The following is a 15,507-nucleotide window of genomic DNA, read 5'->3' as shown; positions in this document are numbered from 1 at the left end:
TATATAGGTCTCCTATTTGTATTATAATGCTTTGTCTTCAGACAATAAATGTGGCTATGTTGGGTTACTTGGTCTCGAGCACATTTTTAAGAACGAACTGCGAGTGTAATCAAATATCTGGCTACACCTTTGAGTCGATAGGAGGGTGGAGATCAATAACTGCATAGCAACACCTGGGCAAAGATGAGGGACAATTCCCCCTCAGAATTTCTTTCCCACTCCTTAAACCTGGTTCCTGACCTCACTGTGATGGTCCTGAAAGTGACTGACTCAAAATTTGGCGCACTGATGTCTCAATGTTAGAATGTCCCATCAAGAAACCTTGATGATGTTCATGCGTCCTTCAGAAAAGTACGTCACATGAAGTATGGTAATTAATATTAATAGGACAATGCACCATATGTTTGCAAAGCAGGACTCGGAGGGAACAGCTTGTACATAAGAGCTTTAACTAGGAGTTCATACTCACAACAGAATTGTAATCTAACAGTTATTTCTATACAACCAATAATATGAGGATTATTTAACCACTAAAACCCCCAATTCCCTATTCCTCTTTACAGAATCACTTACCCCTGTGAAAAGTGGGTGTAAAATGCAACAAAATCAAATGTTGATGTTTTATAGCCACTTTGCACTAGTGCAAATGGTGACAAAGTGCTTGGCCTTTACTCCAAATACATCTTTATAACACAACCTATTCATGTAATTCTGTGCCACATATTTCCAACAACCAGGGAGACCATAAGTATCCAGGACTAACTAGAACTTTTTTTTTTTAATGAGCTTTCTTGGTTTTTATATCACTTGAACTAAAATGGTTTCTCTGAATGATTTCTGATTCCATATTGACCTCTGTGATTCAGAATTTTTGATCTGCTTGATCTATGCTTCTTGAAATTATATATGGTTGTTCCGAAGTCTTCATGAATTTTAGGCTAGTTAGATTTCTATTTCATAATTCACACATCAATAGTACTTTAAAGGAATATTAATATTGTGCACAAACCAGCAATGCAGAAAAAGTTAGTGCAGACTGAAAACTGATCAGCTCTTTTCTCTTACTTCTTCTGTAATAGTATCGGAACATGGCTAATGGGCAGTACATATAGAACCCATAAAGTGGACACACTTTTTTAGTCAGTGTATGTGTTGTGCAGGAAGTCAAAAAGACAAATTTGTGGCTGGATTTTAAAAAACAGCTGGATAGTTTTATAACTACTAACAGAATTTGCAGCTCTGCAAGCTAAGTTAACGATAAGGATAATTCAATCTCATGCTTCAAAGAAGCAAACTAATTGTTTGCACGGTCAGGATGAATTCTCCCCCACCTCTCATCCCTATACAGCATTACATAATTGACCAAGAGACAAACACGTTCCCTCCAATTCCCACCCCTTCCACAGCAAGGGAGGGCCCGAGATGTCATGAAGTCAGTGTGGTTCTGTTGCAAGGGGAGAACAGGAGCTGGATTTGGGGAGCCTATGAAGGGGTTTGCATGCCTGTATATTGCAGAGTATAGAGCTGCAGGGATGTATCCCTGTACAGTGGGGTTTATGTGCTGGAAACAGGGGTGGAGCCAGTGGCTCTGCTGCTACACAGACCATCAGCCATTGGTCCCTACTGAGCAACTCTTCCCAGGATCTACAGCTGTAGCAACCACAGAACAGTTCAGCGGCCACTTTGAGAACTGGATGACACATTTCTTTCCTCTCATCCCTTATGGTACCCTGGCCCCCACACCCCACCCCAACTGAACTACTCAGGTTTGGTCCAGGATTTAACTCTGAGTGCATGGAGGAGGGGGGAAGGATCATCTTCCTCTGCAGCATCCATATAGTTCTCACCCCTGCTGAAGGAAGGGTACTGGACCAGAAAATAGCAATCCTCTATTCTATAAACACTTAGTTTGAAATGTGCCATAAACCTAGGCTCATTAGGACACTGTCTATGTGGGTTCCTCACTACAGCCAAGGTCATGAAAATGGTAGGTTTACATATTAACTGGATTCCCTTAGATATTTTAACATCCACCCTCAACATCAAAAATATGAAGGTTCTGAGTGAAACTCAGAAAAACAAGAGAAGAGCGAGTTATGAAACCACAAACCTCAACTGGACCCTCTTCTCCATCCATCTTCTGTCTCTGGGACACCCCACTGCCACTTTTAACCTGAGTCCTTTTCTAGTTCCTTTATTGCCTACCTCTGCCTGTCTTGACTTTGTTAGCTTCTGGCTACACCAGTAGTGAGTGCTTCGAATACTGAAGTCTTGTTTCTGGGTCCTACATCTCTGAATTCATTATCATTCTCCTTAATTTAGACTTTTACTTCTATGCAGAAATCTTGTAATTGTCCTTTTCTTTCCACAGTTTCTTTGTCTCTAGCATCACCTGAATTGTTGCCAGAATACATCTCTACCTTGATTCTGCCTCTGCGAAATTATCCGTGCTCTAAATAAGTTCTCCCTTGGCAGTTATACTCTTACTCTTAGACTTTAAGGTCAGAAGGGACCATTACGATTATCTAGTCCGACTTCATGCACAACGCAGGCCACAGAATCTCACCCACCCAGTCCTGTAATAGACCCCTAACTTATGATTGAGTTATTGAAGTCCTCAAATAATTGTTTAAAGACTTCAAGGTACACAGAATCCATCAGCAAGTGCCCTGTGTCTCATGCTGCAGAGGAAGGCAAAAAACCCTCTAAATCTCTGCTTTGTAAACTACAGTGAGATACAAACAGTATTCACTCTCTCCAGAAAGGTGATCTGTATCATTTTTATTTTCCATTACCTTCACTGGTTACCTATTCATTTTTGATGTAATTCTCTTTTCCTTCCCACAGGGGTTCTTTGACCAACAGTCCATAGTTGAATCCTCCCATCAGTTCCACTGGTCTTCATTTCCTCCTCTCTTCTCTCCCCCAAATGGGTGCTCCCCCATCTGGAATCTCTCTGCCCCACCCGCCCTTCCTTGAGTCACTTTAAATCCTTTAAATATCATTTTAGCCTTCCTTTTCTCTTTAGTCAATAATTCATTTCCTGTAAACTCTCTTTGTGGGGCTTTTAAAGGAGGACACTATACAAATAAATGCCAGAAGCATGGACATATAACTACTAAGGAACAGTTAGATGTGCATTTATGAGTCTAAAACCAGTTGGCATAATAGTACTACAGGAATGGTTTTCAACCTGTGGTCCACAGACCCCTGTGGATCTGCAGACTATATCTAAGACTTCCAAAGGGGTCCGCACCTCTATTTGAAATATTTTAGGGGTCTGCAAATGAAAAAAGGTTGAAAACCCCTGCTCTAGAGGATTGCACACTTTGCTGCTTCTGTAGGCCAAATGCATTAAATACACCAGGGGCTCCCTGAGTTCCTCCGACCCCCACCCGCCCCCACCCCCAATCCCATTGTGCTGTCCCCCCATTCTTATTTCTTTTCTTTCTATCTGGAATATATGTGGTTCAGGGCATCAGCATTTTTAAACTATATTGGGAAGATGGGCAGAGCTGAGATGGGCAGGGTATTCTTATCCTGGAAGCTGTTAATGGCTGTTATCAACTGGTTCTTTGATTTTATAGATAACTGGGTGGTTGAAGGAGAGGGGAGAATGCTAACCACATATAAGGGCTCCATATGTCCCCTATTTCCTCCTTCCAGTTTTCTGCTTATTCCCAAAAGTGTTCTGCCCACTGACGGTTAGAACGTTGCCTGAAATTCTGGAATTGATCAGAAGTGGCATTCAAAAGTTATTATGTTACAGAGAGACACATAGAGAACTGCCATGGAGTTGAGTGTAAAACCTTGCTTCACTCAGACAATCACAGCATGTATTAATATGTACGTTTTATTGTGTGCTGAACTATATGGTGAAGGGTTAAACTACTTCTGAAATGTCTTTCCCATAGGACAGGAAAATGAGGAGCTGCACTCCAAGACCATCAGACTTGCAAACCAGACTAAGCGCTGCCAAAATAGAAGCAATTAATAATTAAGATTTCTGTGCCTACTTTTAAATCTGATATTCAGTAACATTTAGCTACATTGGACTGAAGTGGTCTCCTGGTGCCCATAAGAATGTTCCTAAATATGCATGATTTAAATGTGCTTAGCTAGAGAATTGAAGACTGTAACCAAATACTTTTTATATTAACCTTCCGTCTGGCTGCTGTAATCAGGAGATTGTGTGATGGGAATTTCCTGATTAAATATTTCAAATTGGACAGTTCATTGCAAAATTTATCAAAAGCACAAAATGAATAAAATTAAATCAAGGACAGAGATAGCACTCAGAGACCAGAGTGATAGCTGCCTTCAAAATAGCGAAATGTGTTTTAAGTGATCACCCAAGGTACTGATGAGAAATCAATGGTTTAATTAAGGCGTCCTTCTAACAGTGATGGAGTAGAAATGCACTCAATATATTTGCGGTTTCCCTGTGTTAGTCTATTAATAAGAGATTGCTTAATCAGGGTGATCTCAGGTTCAACTGTGTATTATTAGAAGCTTTTAAAGAAGCTTAGCACTTACAATGTTTTCTCCTATTGATCTCAAACACTTTACCAGGGTCAGTAAACATTAAAACCCTCCTTTCACAAAAGACAAAATGAGACACACTATGGGTGTGGAGCTAGGGGTGTGATTCCCAGCTTGTGTAGACATACCTACACTAGCTCACCAAAAATAGTAGTATAGCCGAAGTAGCATGGGCAGTGACAAGCAGCAACATGAGCTAGTCGTGCTGAGTACAAACCCATCTGAGCCCCATGGGTATGTACTCGGCCTGGCTGGCCAGTGCCCCTGCTTGCCTCTGTAGATGTAGCCTGAGATTGTGTTACTTGTGCAGGTCACACAGTGAGTCAATGTCAGAACAGGGAATCGAAACTAAGTCTCCTAACTTCTTATTCAGTACCCTATCCCCTGGACCATACTGCCTCAGGCAGGGCATAGATCTATTCCTAAAGATCCATTGAATAGCTGCTAAGCCTCCAAAGCAGTAATGAACTCCTTTTCAGAACCATCTAGAAGATGTAACTCTAAAAATTGCCAGGACACTGCAGGGTAAAAGATGGTTGCTTAAGTGATGCCATGGCAGAGATGTTGGCTTAACAATGACTTTAGGACTTCCATTCCTTATGCTAGTGAAGGCCAAATGCATTACTGTCACAATGGCCAAGATTGCTCCTAGAGAGAGAGTACAAGATTATGTATCCACTACACTGGCACTCCTGAATAGACAACTGATGGAAGCAACATAAAGAATAAAGTTTTCTGAGGTAATCTCTTAGGCAAAGATAGCTGAAGGGGAAGAAAGTTCGTTGAAGAACTATTTTGAAAAGACAAACTCTGCCCATGCTTTGATGGCTGAGCTGAGCAGGGAGAAAGAGAGCAGGCAAAAGTGGCCAATAAGTAGTAGAGACTTGGGGTGTGTTGGTCGATCACAGGATGACTAGGAGCCACCAATGTGATCTGGCTGCGAGCAAGGCTAATGTGACTCTAGGATGAATCAAGAGAGGCATTTCCAGTAGAGATAGAGAAATATGAATGGCCTTGTACAAGACACAGATAAGACCTCATTTGGAATACTGTGTACAATTCTGGTCACCTAATATTCAAGAAAGATTAATTCAAATTGGAATAGGTTGGAACAGCTCTTCAAATTGGAAGAGCTAGGATGACCAGGTGAATGGAGGGGGCTGGAAGAGCTTGGCTTGTTTAGCCTAGCAAAACTAAGGCTGAGGGGGGATATGATCACTCTCTATAAATACATTGTGGGGGTAAACACCAGGGAGGATGAAGAGCTACTATTTAAGCTAAAGGGCAATCTTGGCCCAAGAACAAATGGGTATAAACTTGCCAAAAATAAATTTGAGGCTGGATGTTAGATTTCTAACCATCAGAGGAGTGAGGTTCTGGAACAGCCTTCCAGTAGGAGCTGTGGGGACAAACAATTAGTTTTGAGAGAGAGATGGACAAATTTGAATGGGATTGTATGATGGGGGTTGCTTGTGAAAGTGGGGGGCAGGGTTAGGCAGTCTTGAGGGTTCATGTTAGATGATCCTAAAATCCTATGTTTTAGGATTTCAGCCAATCAGCTGTAGGGATCAGGAAGGGATTACTACCCCCCATCCAGTGTATTCTGCTTTTGTCTTCTTCTTCTGAAGCCTCAGGGATGGCCACATCTGGAGACGGGTCACTGCACAGAGGGGGCCAGTGCTCTGAGGTGGCTCTGAGCATTCTCTCTCTTGGGTGCTTGGCTGGCTGGTTCTTACTCATGTGCTCGGAGTCTAACTGATCGCCATATGTGCAGTCAGGAAGGAACTGTCCCCTGTACCAGATTGGCACTGACTTTGGGATTTTTTTGCTTTCATCTGCAGCATGGGGTGTTGGTCCCTTGCCAGGATCATCTGCGTATATCTCACTTAATCAACGTCCTGCCATTGCAGGGGCCTCAGGCACTGGTGCATTCCCCCCCCACCCATTCTCTGCCTGTAGCTGCTTTGGGTACATCTATACTTAAATAAAAGACCTGCAGCAGCGAGTCTCAGAGCTCCAATCAACTGACTTGGGAGCGCGAGGCTCACACTACAAGGCTAAACATAATAATGTAGTTGTTCGAGTTCAGGCTGGAGCCCAGGCCCTGAAATGTGGCAAGCAGGGGAGCGTCTTGAAGCCCAGGCCCCAGCCCATGTCTCTACACTGCTATTTTCAGCCCAGTAGTGAGAACCCAACTAGCCTGAGTCAGTTAGCTTGGGCTCCGAGACTCGTTGCTACTGGGTTCTTTTTTTGCAGTGTAGATGTATCCTTAGTCTCCTGAGGGCTGTAATACTTTGGTCTAATTTCACTTGTTGGGTTTAGTGCGTGGACGCTGGGTGGTGTTGGTGGCCTTGGCCATACAGGAGATCAGACTAGATGATCTACTGGGTCCCTTGTGGCCTTACACTCTCTGACTCTAAACAATACATTTATTATCAAATTATGCCGTCGAACTGGGTTCAGTTTCAAAACATCTTTTTCCTTTACCTCAGTTTTGCTCAGCCATCAGTTACATTTTAAAAGGCACAGGAAAGTTAGGCACCGCCTATGGGCTACAGCCAGGTTCAAAGCCCTATATCTGAAAGGCCCAAACCAATGCTTTTACAACATATTCAAAGATATAGCAACTTTAATAGTCTACATGTCAGGGAATGATTTTCATCTAAAAACAACCAGTGATAATTAATGTTTTTCTACACAAGCAGAAAAGTCCTGACAAATCTCTGAGAAGGTCTAATACACAAACCAGAAATCACTTGGTCACGCACTGATGCCCAAGGGATGGGCCCAAGTCATCCAGCAGCACAAGAGGATAATGCTGGAAGAGGAGGGGTGACTGAAAAAGCAAAGGAACCTTGAAAGGACAATATATCTATATTCAGTCTCCCCAAATCCAGTAAGGACTTATCAATCAGTAAAGTCTTACCAAAAGGAGAGATGACTTCCCCAGATATGCCAGTGAATGGTAGGGGATAAAATGGAAATAATGTAATACTTACCACACATTCCAAAGGGCTTTCACAGGAAACAGGCAAGTGTTATTTTATTATTGCCAACTGAACTAAACTATCTGACCAAATAACAAAAGTTTCAGGTTCCAGGTGGTGAGTTTTTAAATATTTTGAGAAGTTCAATTCCAAGGATAGGCACTTGAGAAATGTTCTCACAGCAGTGGTTGTTAGGGGACTACTGTTGGATGAGAGGAATAGGAGGCTGGGGACTAGTATAATTAAAGTTACAACATCCTTCTCTTTATACAACTACATCCTTTTGAAATGGTAAGGAAATAGCATTGTGCTTTTATATGGGTTGGTGGGTGTCATTTAAATTAAAAAACCTGTACTTAGGTGCAATCTTTAAATCACTTTTCTAATTAGTAAATTAACTCTGGCCAATGTCATTAGCTGTACAACATCAGCACAGTATGCACAACTGCTCTGTGTCTAAGCGCACTAGAAATTACAGTCTCATTATTCATCCAGTCTTTAGATTGGAGTGAGATTTCATCCTATAAACATTCATTTGTTCAAGGAAGGTCAGGTAGAAATTAGCCCTCAATATTGAATGGTACCTGGGGGTGCAGAGTTAATCTAATTACACTGCAGTTGCTCTTTTCGCTAGCAAGCTATTAAACAAAACACACAGACAAAGATGACAAAAGAACTGACTATCATTTCTCCAACAAAAGATCGTTAAAATTTGATTGGAAGAACAAAAGACAAGTAAGGATTGGAAAATCAATGTGGTGTTTAGGAAGAAGCTTTGATAGTTTAAGGGACTGGCTATTGCAATGGATTAAATGTATTATCTTGCACTTTAGTCATTTTTCCTCTGTTGATTCTGGAAAGGATACAGTGATAATAAAAGTCCAGAACAACAAGGGCAAATCGTCATTTCCAAAATGTTAGTGTTATATCATAGAGAGACAAGGTGGGTGAGGTAATATCTTTTATTGGATCAACTTTTGTTGGTGAGAGAGACTTTCAAGCTTATACAGAGTTTTTCTTCAGCCATTACCTCACCCACCTTGTCTCTCTAGTATCCTGGGACCGACATGGCTGTAACAATACAGCACACATTTTAGCGCAAATTTTTTCCAAACATTTTTTCAAGCTGTTTACCTTAGGCTTGAAACATTTTTTTGTCTAAGGTATCACTGGGGATGAGACCTTCCAGACCAGCCATCCCCCTAAAGGGCACTTGATGAGAGGTAACTAAAGGGGTTGGTAATCCACTACAGCCAATGAGAGCTCAGTTTTCGCCAAGCCACAGCATAAATAAGACTGATCTCCTATAGTTTTTCAGATCTTATTTGTGCCAGACATTGAAGTGGGACCTGTAAACCTCTCCTAGTCCCAGAAATGCTTAAGAGATGGATTTGGGTCAGGCAGCTGAGCATCTGCATAGAGCTGAAAAACCAGTTGTCCTCAAGCCTGTATTTAGACCCAAGATCCGCCCTGGACATCAGTTTATCCTTGTTGCCTTCAAGAAGAACATTATTTTGAAGGTAATTCATAGGATGTGATGCAGAGTTTCACTTTACCCCATAAGAATCATTAGGTCTCTCTGGTTCTCTAACCTAGAAGTCAATACTATTCTCTAGATGTTTTCAGTACATCATAAACATGAATTACAACCTATCTTGTGATCTGATGTTCCTGCTGGAATCCCCTGAAAGTCTATCACAGGTTAAGGGCACTTCTTGCTGTTGTTTTACTGCCCTGTTACAAAACAAATGATGCAAGTGGTGGCTGAAGGAAGCCTGTTTATTAGGACAATAGTAACTAAAAGGTAGGAGAGAAGGGAAGTGGATTAATGCTGCTGGAACAGGCCATGAAGAGATTTCCAGGAGGGCTCCTCTCTACTTCAATACACAGATATTTAAACAAACAGGGGTTCCCACAAACTATCATACTTCACAGGGACAATGCAGTTGAAAAACCTCAGCATGGACTCTTAGACATGGGTCACAATGCATTCTCAATGGCAGGACCATGAGGACAGGTCTACATTAGAAGCACTACATCGGCACAGCTGCACTGATGGCATTCAGATCTAGGCATAAAACACACCTTTTTCTTGAAGACTTTTCCCCAGGACAAATGCCTCAAAATAAATTTGCACACACAAAAGTCTCAGTACCCACCTCGTGGAATGGAGAGATACACATAACTTTTTCTTACAAACTTTTACACCCCTTAAAGTTGTGTGATGCTTAGTGTGACTCTCTGTGCCTCACAGCAGAACCCTGGAAACCCCATACCCACCACTGTCATGTAGTTATGATATATTTTGCACAAAAGTATCATTTTAAAACCTTGTAAGGTATCATTTTAAAGGTCTTGATCTGTTGGACATTAATATAATGTTGAATTGTATGTGCTATCATTGTATGTGAAGTTATGAAGTTTTGCTATGTGGGTGTTACCGAAATATATTGTGAGGTTGGGAACACCCACAACCAGCCTTTCAAGTACAACAGTGAAGTAGCCGGACAGCAGTTAATGGCTCATCAACACCCATCAAGGAAGGAATCCACTATCCCAGAGACTATATACAATGGAGACTGCTTGACCAATGAGGACTGCCTGACCCCCATGCCACACAAAGACCTTTCCAGTAAGCTGGAAGAACATATAAAAGATGGGAAGTGACATAATCACTTGGTCTCTCCCACTCCACTCCACTCCCCCCCCCCCCCCACCCCCCAACTCAACTCCTGGAGAAATGTCTGGAGAACGAAGACTTTGAATGGGGGAAGGCGATCCCAGGCTAGCTAGAAAAGAGTCCCAGGAAGTCTGTGTACTGAGGAACTATACCCTCTGTCACGGTGAGACACTTTGATTCAAATCCTGTTTAGTTTGTAGAACTCAGATTGCAAATTTATTTTATTTCTTAAGTAACCAACTTTGATCTCTATGCTTGCTACTTATAATATCTTTCTGTAGTTAATGAATCTGTTTTATATTTTACCTAAAACAGTGTGTTTTGGCTGAAGTGCTTAGGAAATCTCAGCTCAGTTTACAAAGGCTAGTATGTGTCCTCTCCACATTGAGGGTGGGACGGACTGGGTAATGAATTTACACTGGCCAGGCTTCTGACCAGTGCAAGATGATACAGTTCTGGGGAGCATGCTTGGGGAGCTGGAGGGAAGTGGCTGGAGCCTCCCTATTGATAGTTCATGAGTGTCTGGGAGATCATTCATGTAACTCAGTCGGGTGAGTCCCTGCCTGTGGATGTCTGTGTAAGTGCAGTACCTGCCAGAGATTTGTGCCTTAACAAAGCATCACAGTGAGGGAGGGATACCCCAGGTTGGTGGAACAGAGAGCTCAGTGGTCCCACAGTCCAGGTTGCACCGCAGGGGACCCCGTCATACTTAGGTATCACCTTAATAAATACCTAAGGTCCTATGTATATGGGTAGATATTGTGTATGTGTGAGTGAGAGAGAGAGAGAGGGGAAGTATGTGAGGTGCTATAAACATAAATCTTCTGAACAGTTGGATGCACATTCATTACCAACTGCCATGCAGCAATTTATAAATGGTCTCAACCAGCTGTCCAAAATATTTCTAGTCTCAGTATAAAGTTTTGACAATATTTAAAAACAAAGGAGAAATCAGATTTTAGGCTTCATTACAAGCTGATTTTTCAGTCAGAGACATACGTACTTCTTTTCTGCCAAAGATCTGCATATGGACTACAGCATTATAAACCAAATGGGTGAAAATATGGGGTGGGCTACAGATTAGAATCACATGAACTAATGACCAAAGTGATGATGCTGATAAAAAATAATGCAAATAAGGAACTGGATTACATTGATTAATAAACTGTCAAACTCCTTGATGGACTTGTCAATCATACACCAATTTTTCAAGACCCTTATTAGTTATCTTTCAGACAGTTTCTTTTATACTTTGTGCGAACAATGCAGCAAAATAGCTGTATTAGCGCTGTCCAATCAGCATGAAAAAATACTTTTCTCACAATATGTACATATTGTGACAGAAATCATAGATTTTATTAAATGATCTTGTTTTCCCCATGGTTACAAAGCAGCCTAAGTATGAACCTCCCCTATCGACTGTGCTCTGCTGCTTACAATTCTTATTCCATGCAAAAACCCACAGTGTACAAAATACACTTTCTGGATAGATGTTTAGGCAAGAGGATAGCATAAAGGGATGAGAAGGAATTTCATCATGACTAAAGCAAAGTCATCATGATGCCAAAGGGGGAAGGTACACAAAAACTTGCAGCCAAATTCTGTAACTATTCATTTTCAGACCCCAGATGGATGCAAATTGATGCTGCAAAAGCAAAATTAACATACATTCATATTCTGAGTACCAATAACCTCATGCACAGCCCCTCAATGCAGAATATTTTTGCTGCTCAGATGCCCTGGAGCTGCACTGTAGCGAATATCCAGGCTGATGGCTCAGTGTGAGAGACAAAAGGTCACGTATAAATAAGGAGACAGAAGAGACAGGGGCAACCTGTACTAGTAAAGAAGGATATGATCTACAGGAAGGTCCGAAAAAAAGGAAGCTCTGTATATTAAAAACACCGCTCAATATGGACACATATATTGAAGGGTATGCAGATGTAAGAGGTGGAAATAAACAACATTAATGTGTTAAAATAAAGGACAAAAAAGTAATGGTAAGCAGTAAGCCCAAAGACTGACAGTACCAGTAACAAAAACTACAAGGAAAAGTAGCTGAAAGAAGGACTGGTGAAAGATTTGCAGCCACCTGTATATGAAATGGAAAAGGAGGGAAGAAGGAAATCCATCAGGAAATGCAAATATAAAAGGAAAGGAGAAAGCAAGCTGAACTAATGCAGCTCATGGAGTCAAGGGAACACATAAGACTCCTACAGAACAAGAATGAAGGCCACATGAGGGGGGAATCCAAAACTGCTACACTTTTAATGGCTATTTTTGGGTCAGTTTTTAATTAAGAGAATGATAATGAGGACATTGGAGAACCTTATGCAAGGAGACAGTTAGACACACTAGTTGACAAAGCACTGAGAAAAGAGTAAAGGCTTGTCCGCATGATAAGTTTCTGCAGTGGAAGTCAGGGTGTGAATCTATAGTGCACCAGCTTGCTGCACAGTAACACCCTGCTATCGCACAGTGAAAGTCAGTTGCAAAGTGTAGCATGCCAAACTACACTCTGGCACTTCTAGTGCACTTTAGCAGCGTCCACACAAGATATTACTGTGCAGCAAGCTGGTGAGTTATACATTCACATCTTGGCTTGCCACACAATTAACTTGCCATGTAGACAAGCCCTAATGAAATAAAGAGTTCCTGATAATTGTAAATACATGCACTGTAAAGTTGCAAGATTCACCCATTGGTTTTAAAAACTAGAAAGTGGGAATTCAGAACTGCTGAAAATTGGTTCTTTGTGAACCTTGGGAAGTATGTGAGAGATAAAAGAAGAAATAAAAGACGATAGGGGAAAAGTTGCAGTGATTGGAAAAGACAGCAGTGCCAGATGCTGATCTCATTTATGCAGATTTTACAACAGCTTAACTCCACTGACTCATGAGCTAAAAATGCGTTATCTTGTCTGTTCAGGATCACTCCAGTTCAAAACTAGAGGACACAAAAACAACAATCTTATCACTGGAGACACAGCTCCAAGGGTATGTATTAACTGCTAGCATGCTGCTGTGGGAAGCAGCAGGAGGCACTGAAAGTCTTTATGGCTATTGCTAGATCATGAATGGTGACATGCATAATAGAGCAGAGGTTAAATAAGTACATTTAGCTAATCTACTGTTCTGTTTGGAAACACAAAACTTTCTTACCTCAAACCTCTCCTGCTCCAGCCTGTGATGATCATCCAGTTGCTGTTCCAGATAGGCCAGATTGCGGAATTTTTCCAGATAACTGCTGTACTGCTTCTGCAGCTCCTCCTCGATCTTCTCGTACTCATCCATAAAGGCTGGTCTGGAGAGCACAGAGATAAAACACCACAGAAAAGAAATGAAATTTGTAGTCATAACTCTGCAACCTGCACTTTCATTTTCTCAGTTACCTCTGCATTTCTACACTATTAGCCTAATCCAAAAAGCAACTCTCTTCACTTTAAATGCTTTACATTATTTTAAAGACACTAGAATCACTAAGCAAAACTCTACCTTCTGTTGTACGGGTGGGCTGGGACAAAGGAGAATTATAGGCACCCTTCCAAAACACCCACCCACGTAAGCAGAAAGGCAGTACTTTTACCTAGCAGGAAGGACAACACTAGCAAGAGATGTGTAGTTTTCTTGCTGTTCAGTGCTCCATGTCTCAAAGCGGGCATGGCCCAGCAGTCCCATAGCAGGCTAGCACATGTTCTTCTACTTGCTACCTGTGCTTGCCAGGATATGCTATTTCTATAACAGAACCTTTCTAATAATGTGGTTGGCTGTGTGCCCATCCTCCACCAGCAAAGAACCATCCCACCCTGTGCCAGAAGCATGGCTCCTGTACCACACAGACCAGTTCTGCTCTACTGCTCATGCCCACCCCATATGTCTCCACCTGGTAGAGACAAGATTTTTATCACAGCGTTTATATACAAACATAACACAGGAACTTCCACCCCCCCACTTTCTTTGTTTTCTCTCAGTGAGATCACAAATGAAGAAATTGCTCATACTCAATACAAGACCCCAATATGACTGAGAAGCTAGAAATAAAGTAATATTTTGGCCATCTTGACAGTAGCAAAATGTTAGTTTAAAAACACGATTGGAAAATTAATGATTACAGCTGAGGTTGGGCATTTTTGAAGTGGCAAATCTCCATATTTATTGCACTCCTCAGAGGCCATCATATTTCTCGGACTCTTTAAAGACTAGTCAATCTTCACCCCACTGGACATTAGGAATATACATCACCACCATTTATACTAATTCTGCAGTGGATAAATGGTACACTGTCTTTACCGGACACTCTGTAGGGTCTGTAGTCGCTTCTGGTTTCTTTCCAGTTCCAGTTTTCTCTTTTCAATCTTGGCTTCCAAGTTGGCTTCATCTGAGGCCACATTATTCAACATGTCCTTAGTCTTCTGGACTTGTTCCTGAAAGAGAGAATGAGTGACTGAGTCATGTGTAACTGCAATCATCTTTCAGATTCTGGATCTGATTCTGCATTATCTTGCACCTTGTGTTATCGCAGAGTTTTATAACCATAAACAATGTCACATGACCAGCTCATCCAAAGATCAGTCCTACCAGCACTCCTGTGTGTCACTCTTATTACAATCATCGTTTAGCTTCTCAGACACCATGAGTCTCACAGACAGCATTAGAGAGGTCATTATTTGATCTTCAAATCAAACCTATTTGTTGTCAACACTACAGAGAAAACCCTGTTCTCCCATAATAGTTGGCTTTCCTTTCCCTCTTTCTGATCCTGGGATTAGATATGGATTACAGAGTATTGTTCTGCACTACTGAGCACTGACAATGCAGGAAAGTAAGTCAACGCCATTGTCTTGGGACCCATATATGGCCTCCTGGCATGCATTCTGCTGTTTCAACTGGATAGTGTTTTTCAGTTCTTGTCCTAAACAGTTGCATGATATTGCAATACACTTTTGAACAGCTGTCATATTGCACTCCAGGGTGGACAACATTTCAGTGGTGGGTAAAGTGATTTTTAGGTGCAATAATTGTAAAGCACTTTAGGAGCCTTCTGGATTAAAGGCACTGTTACAACTGCAAACAATTATTAGGTTTGACTGTTCCAAACAGGATCTCTCAGCTTGTTACAATAAATTCAAGGAGTTTCTGTTCATCACACACTAGAAGAAGTTCCCATTTACAGTATCCACTGAGCCTTCTTCAGTTTCATTCTTCCTGATTGAAAGAAGTGAATCTGCATTCAAATACACAACAGGTCTAAACCCAGCCTGGTGCTGTTGCAATATAGTCTACAGTAAGGTTGTATTTA

The 15,507-nt window shown here is 41.5% G+C and overlaps 1 protein-coding gene across 4 annotated transcripts in view; it reads right to left on the bottom strand.

The window, feature by feature from the left end:
- Nucleotides 1–15,507, bottom strand: part of CLUAP1 (clusterin associated protein 1) — a 142,747-nt gene that overhangs the window by 69,043 nt on the left and 58,197 nt on the right. For all 4 annotated transcript variants that reach the window (XM_067551104.1, XM_067551103.1, XM_067551106.1 and 1 more), the window contains exons 7-8: nt 14,499–14,632; nt 13,371–13,512 (exon numbers count right to left, since the gene is read on the bottom strand). In XM_067551104.1, the coding sequence (XP_067407205.1) occupies nt 13,371–13,512; nt 14,499–14,632 (276 nt within the window). The remainder of the gene's footprint in view (nt 1–13,370; nt 13,513–14,498; nt 14,633–15,507) is intronic.

The sequence above is a fragment of the Emydura macquarii genome, unplaced genomic scaffold (genome assembly GCF_026122565.2).
Source record: "Emydura macquarii macquarii isolate MOO-44397 ecotype Brisbane River unplaced genomic scaffold, CSIRO-AGI_Emac_v2 contig_1348, whole genome shotgun sequence".
Classification (NCBI taxonomy): domain Eukaryota; kingdom Metazoa; phylum Chordata; order Testudines; family Chelidae; genus Emydura; species Emydura macquarii.
Note: the sequence above shows the minus strand (reverse complement) of the source record. Positions and strands in the feature narration are given on the sequence as shown.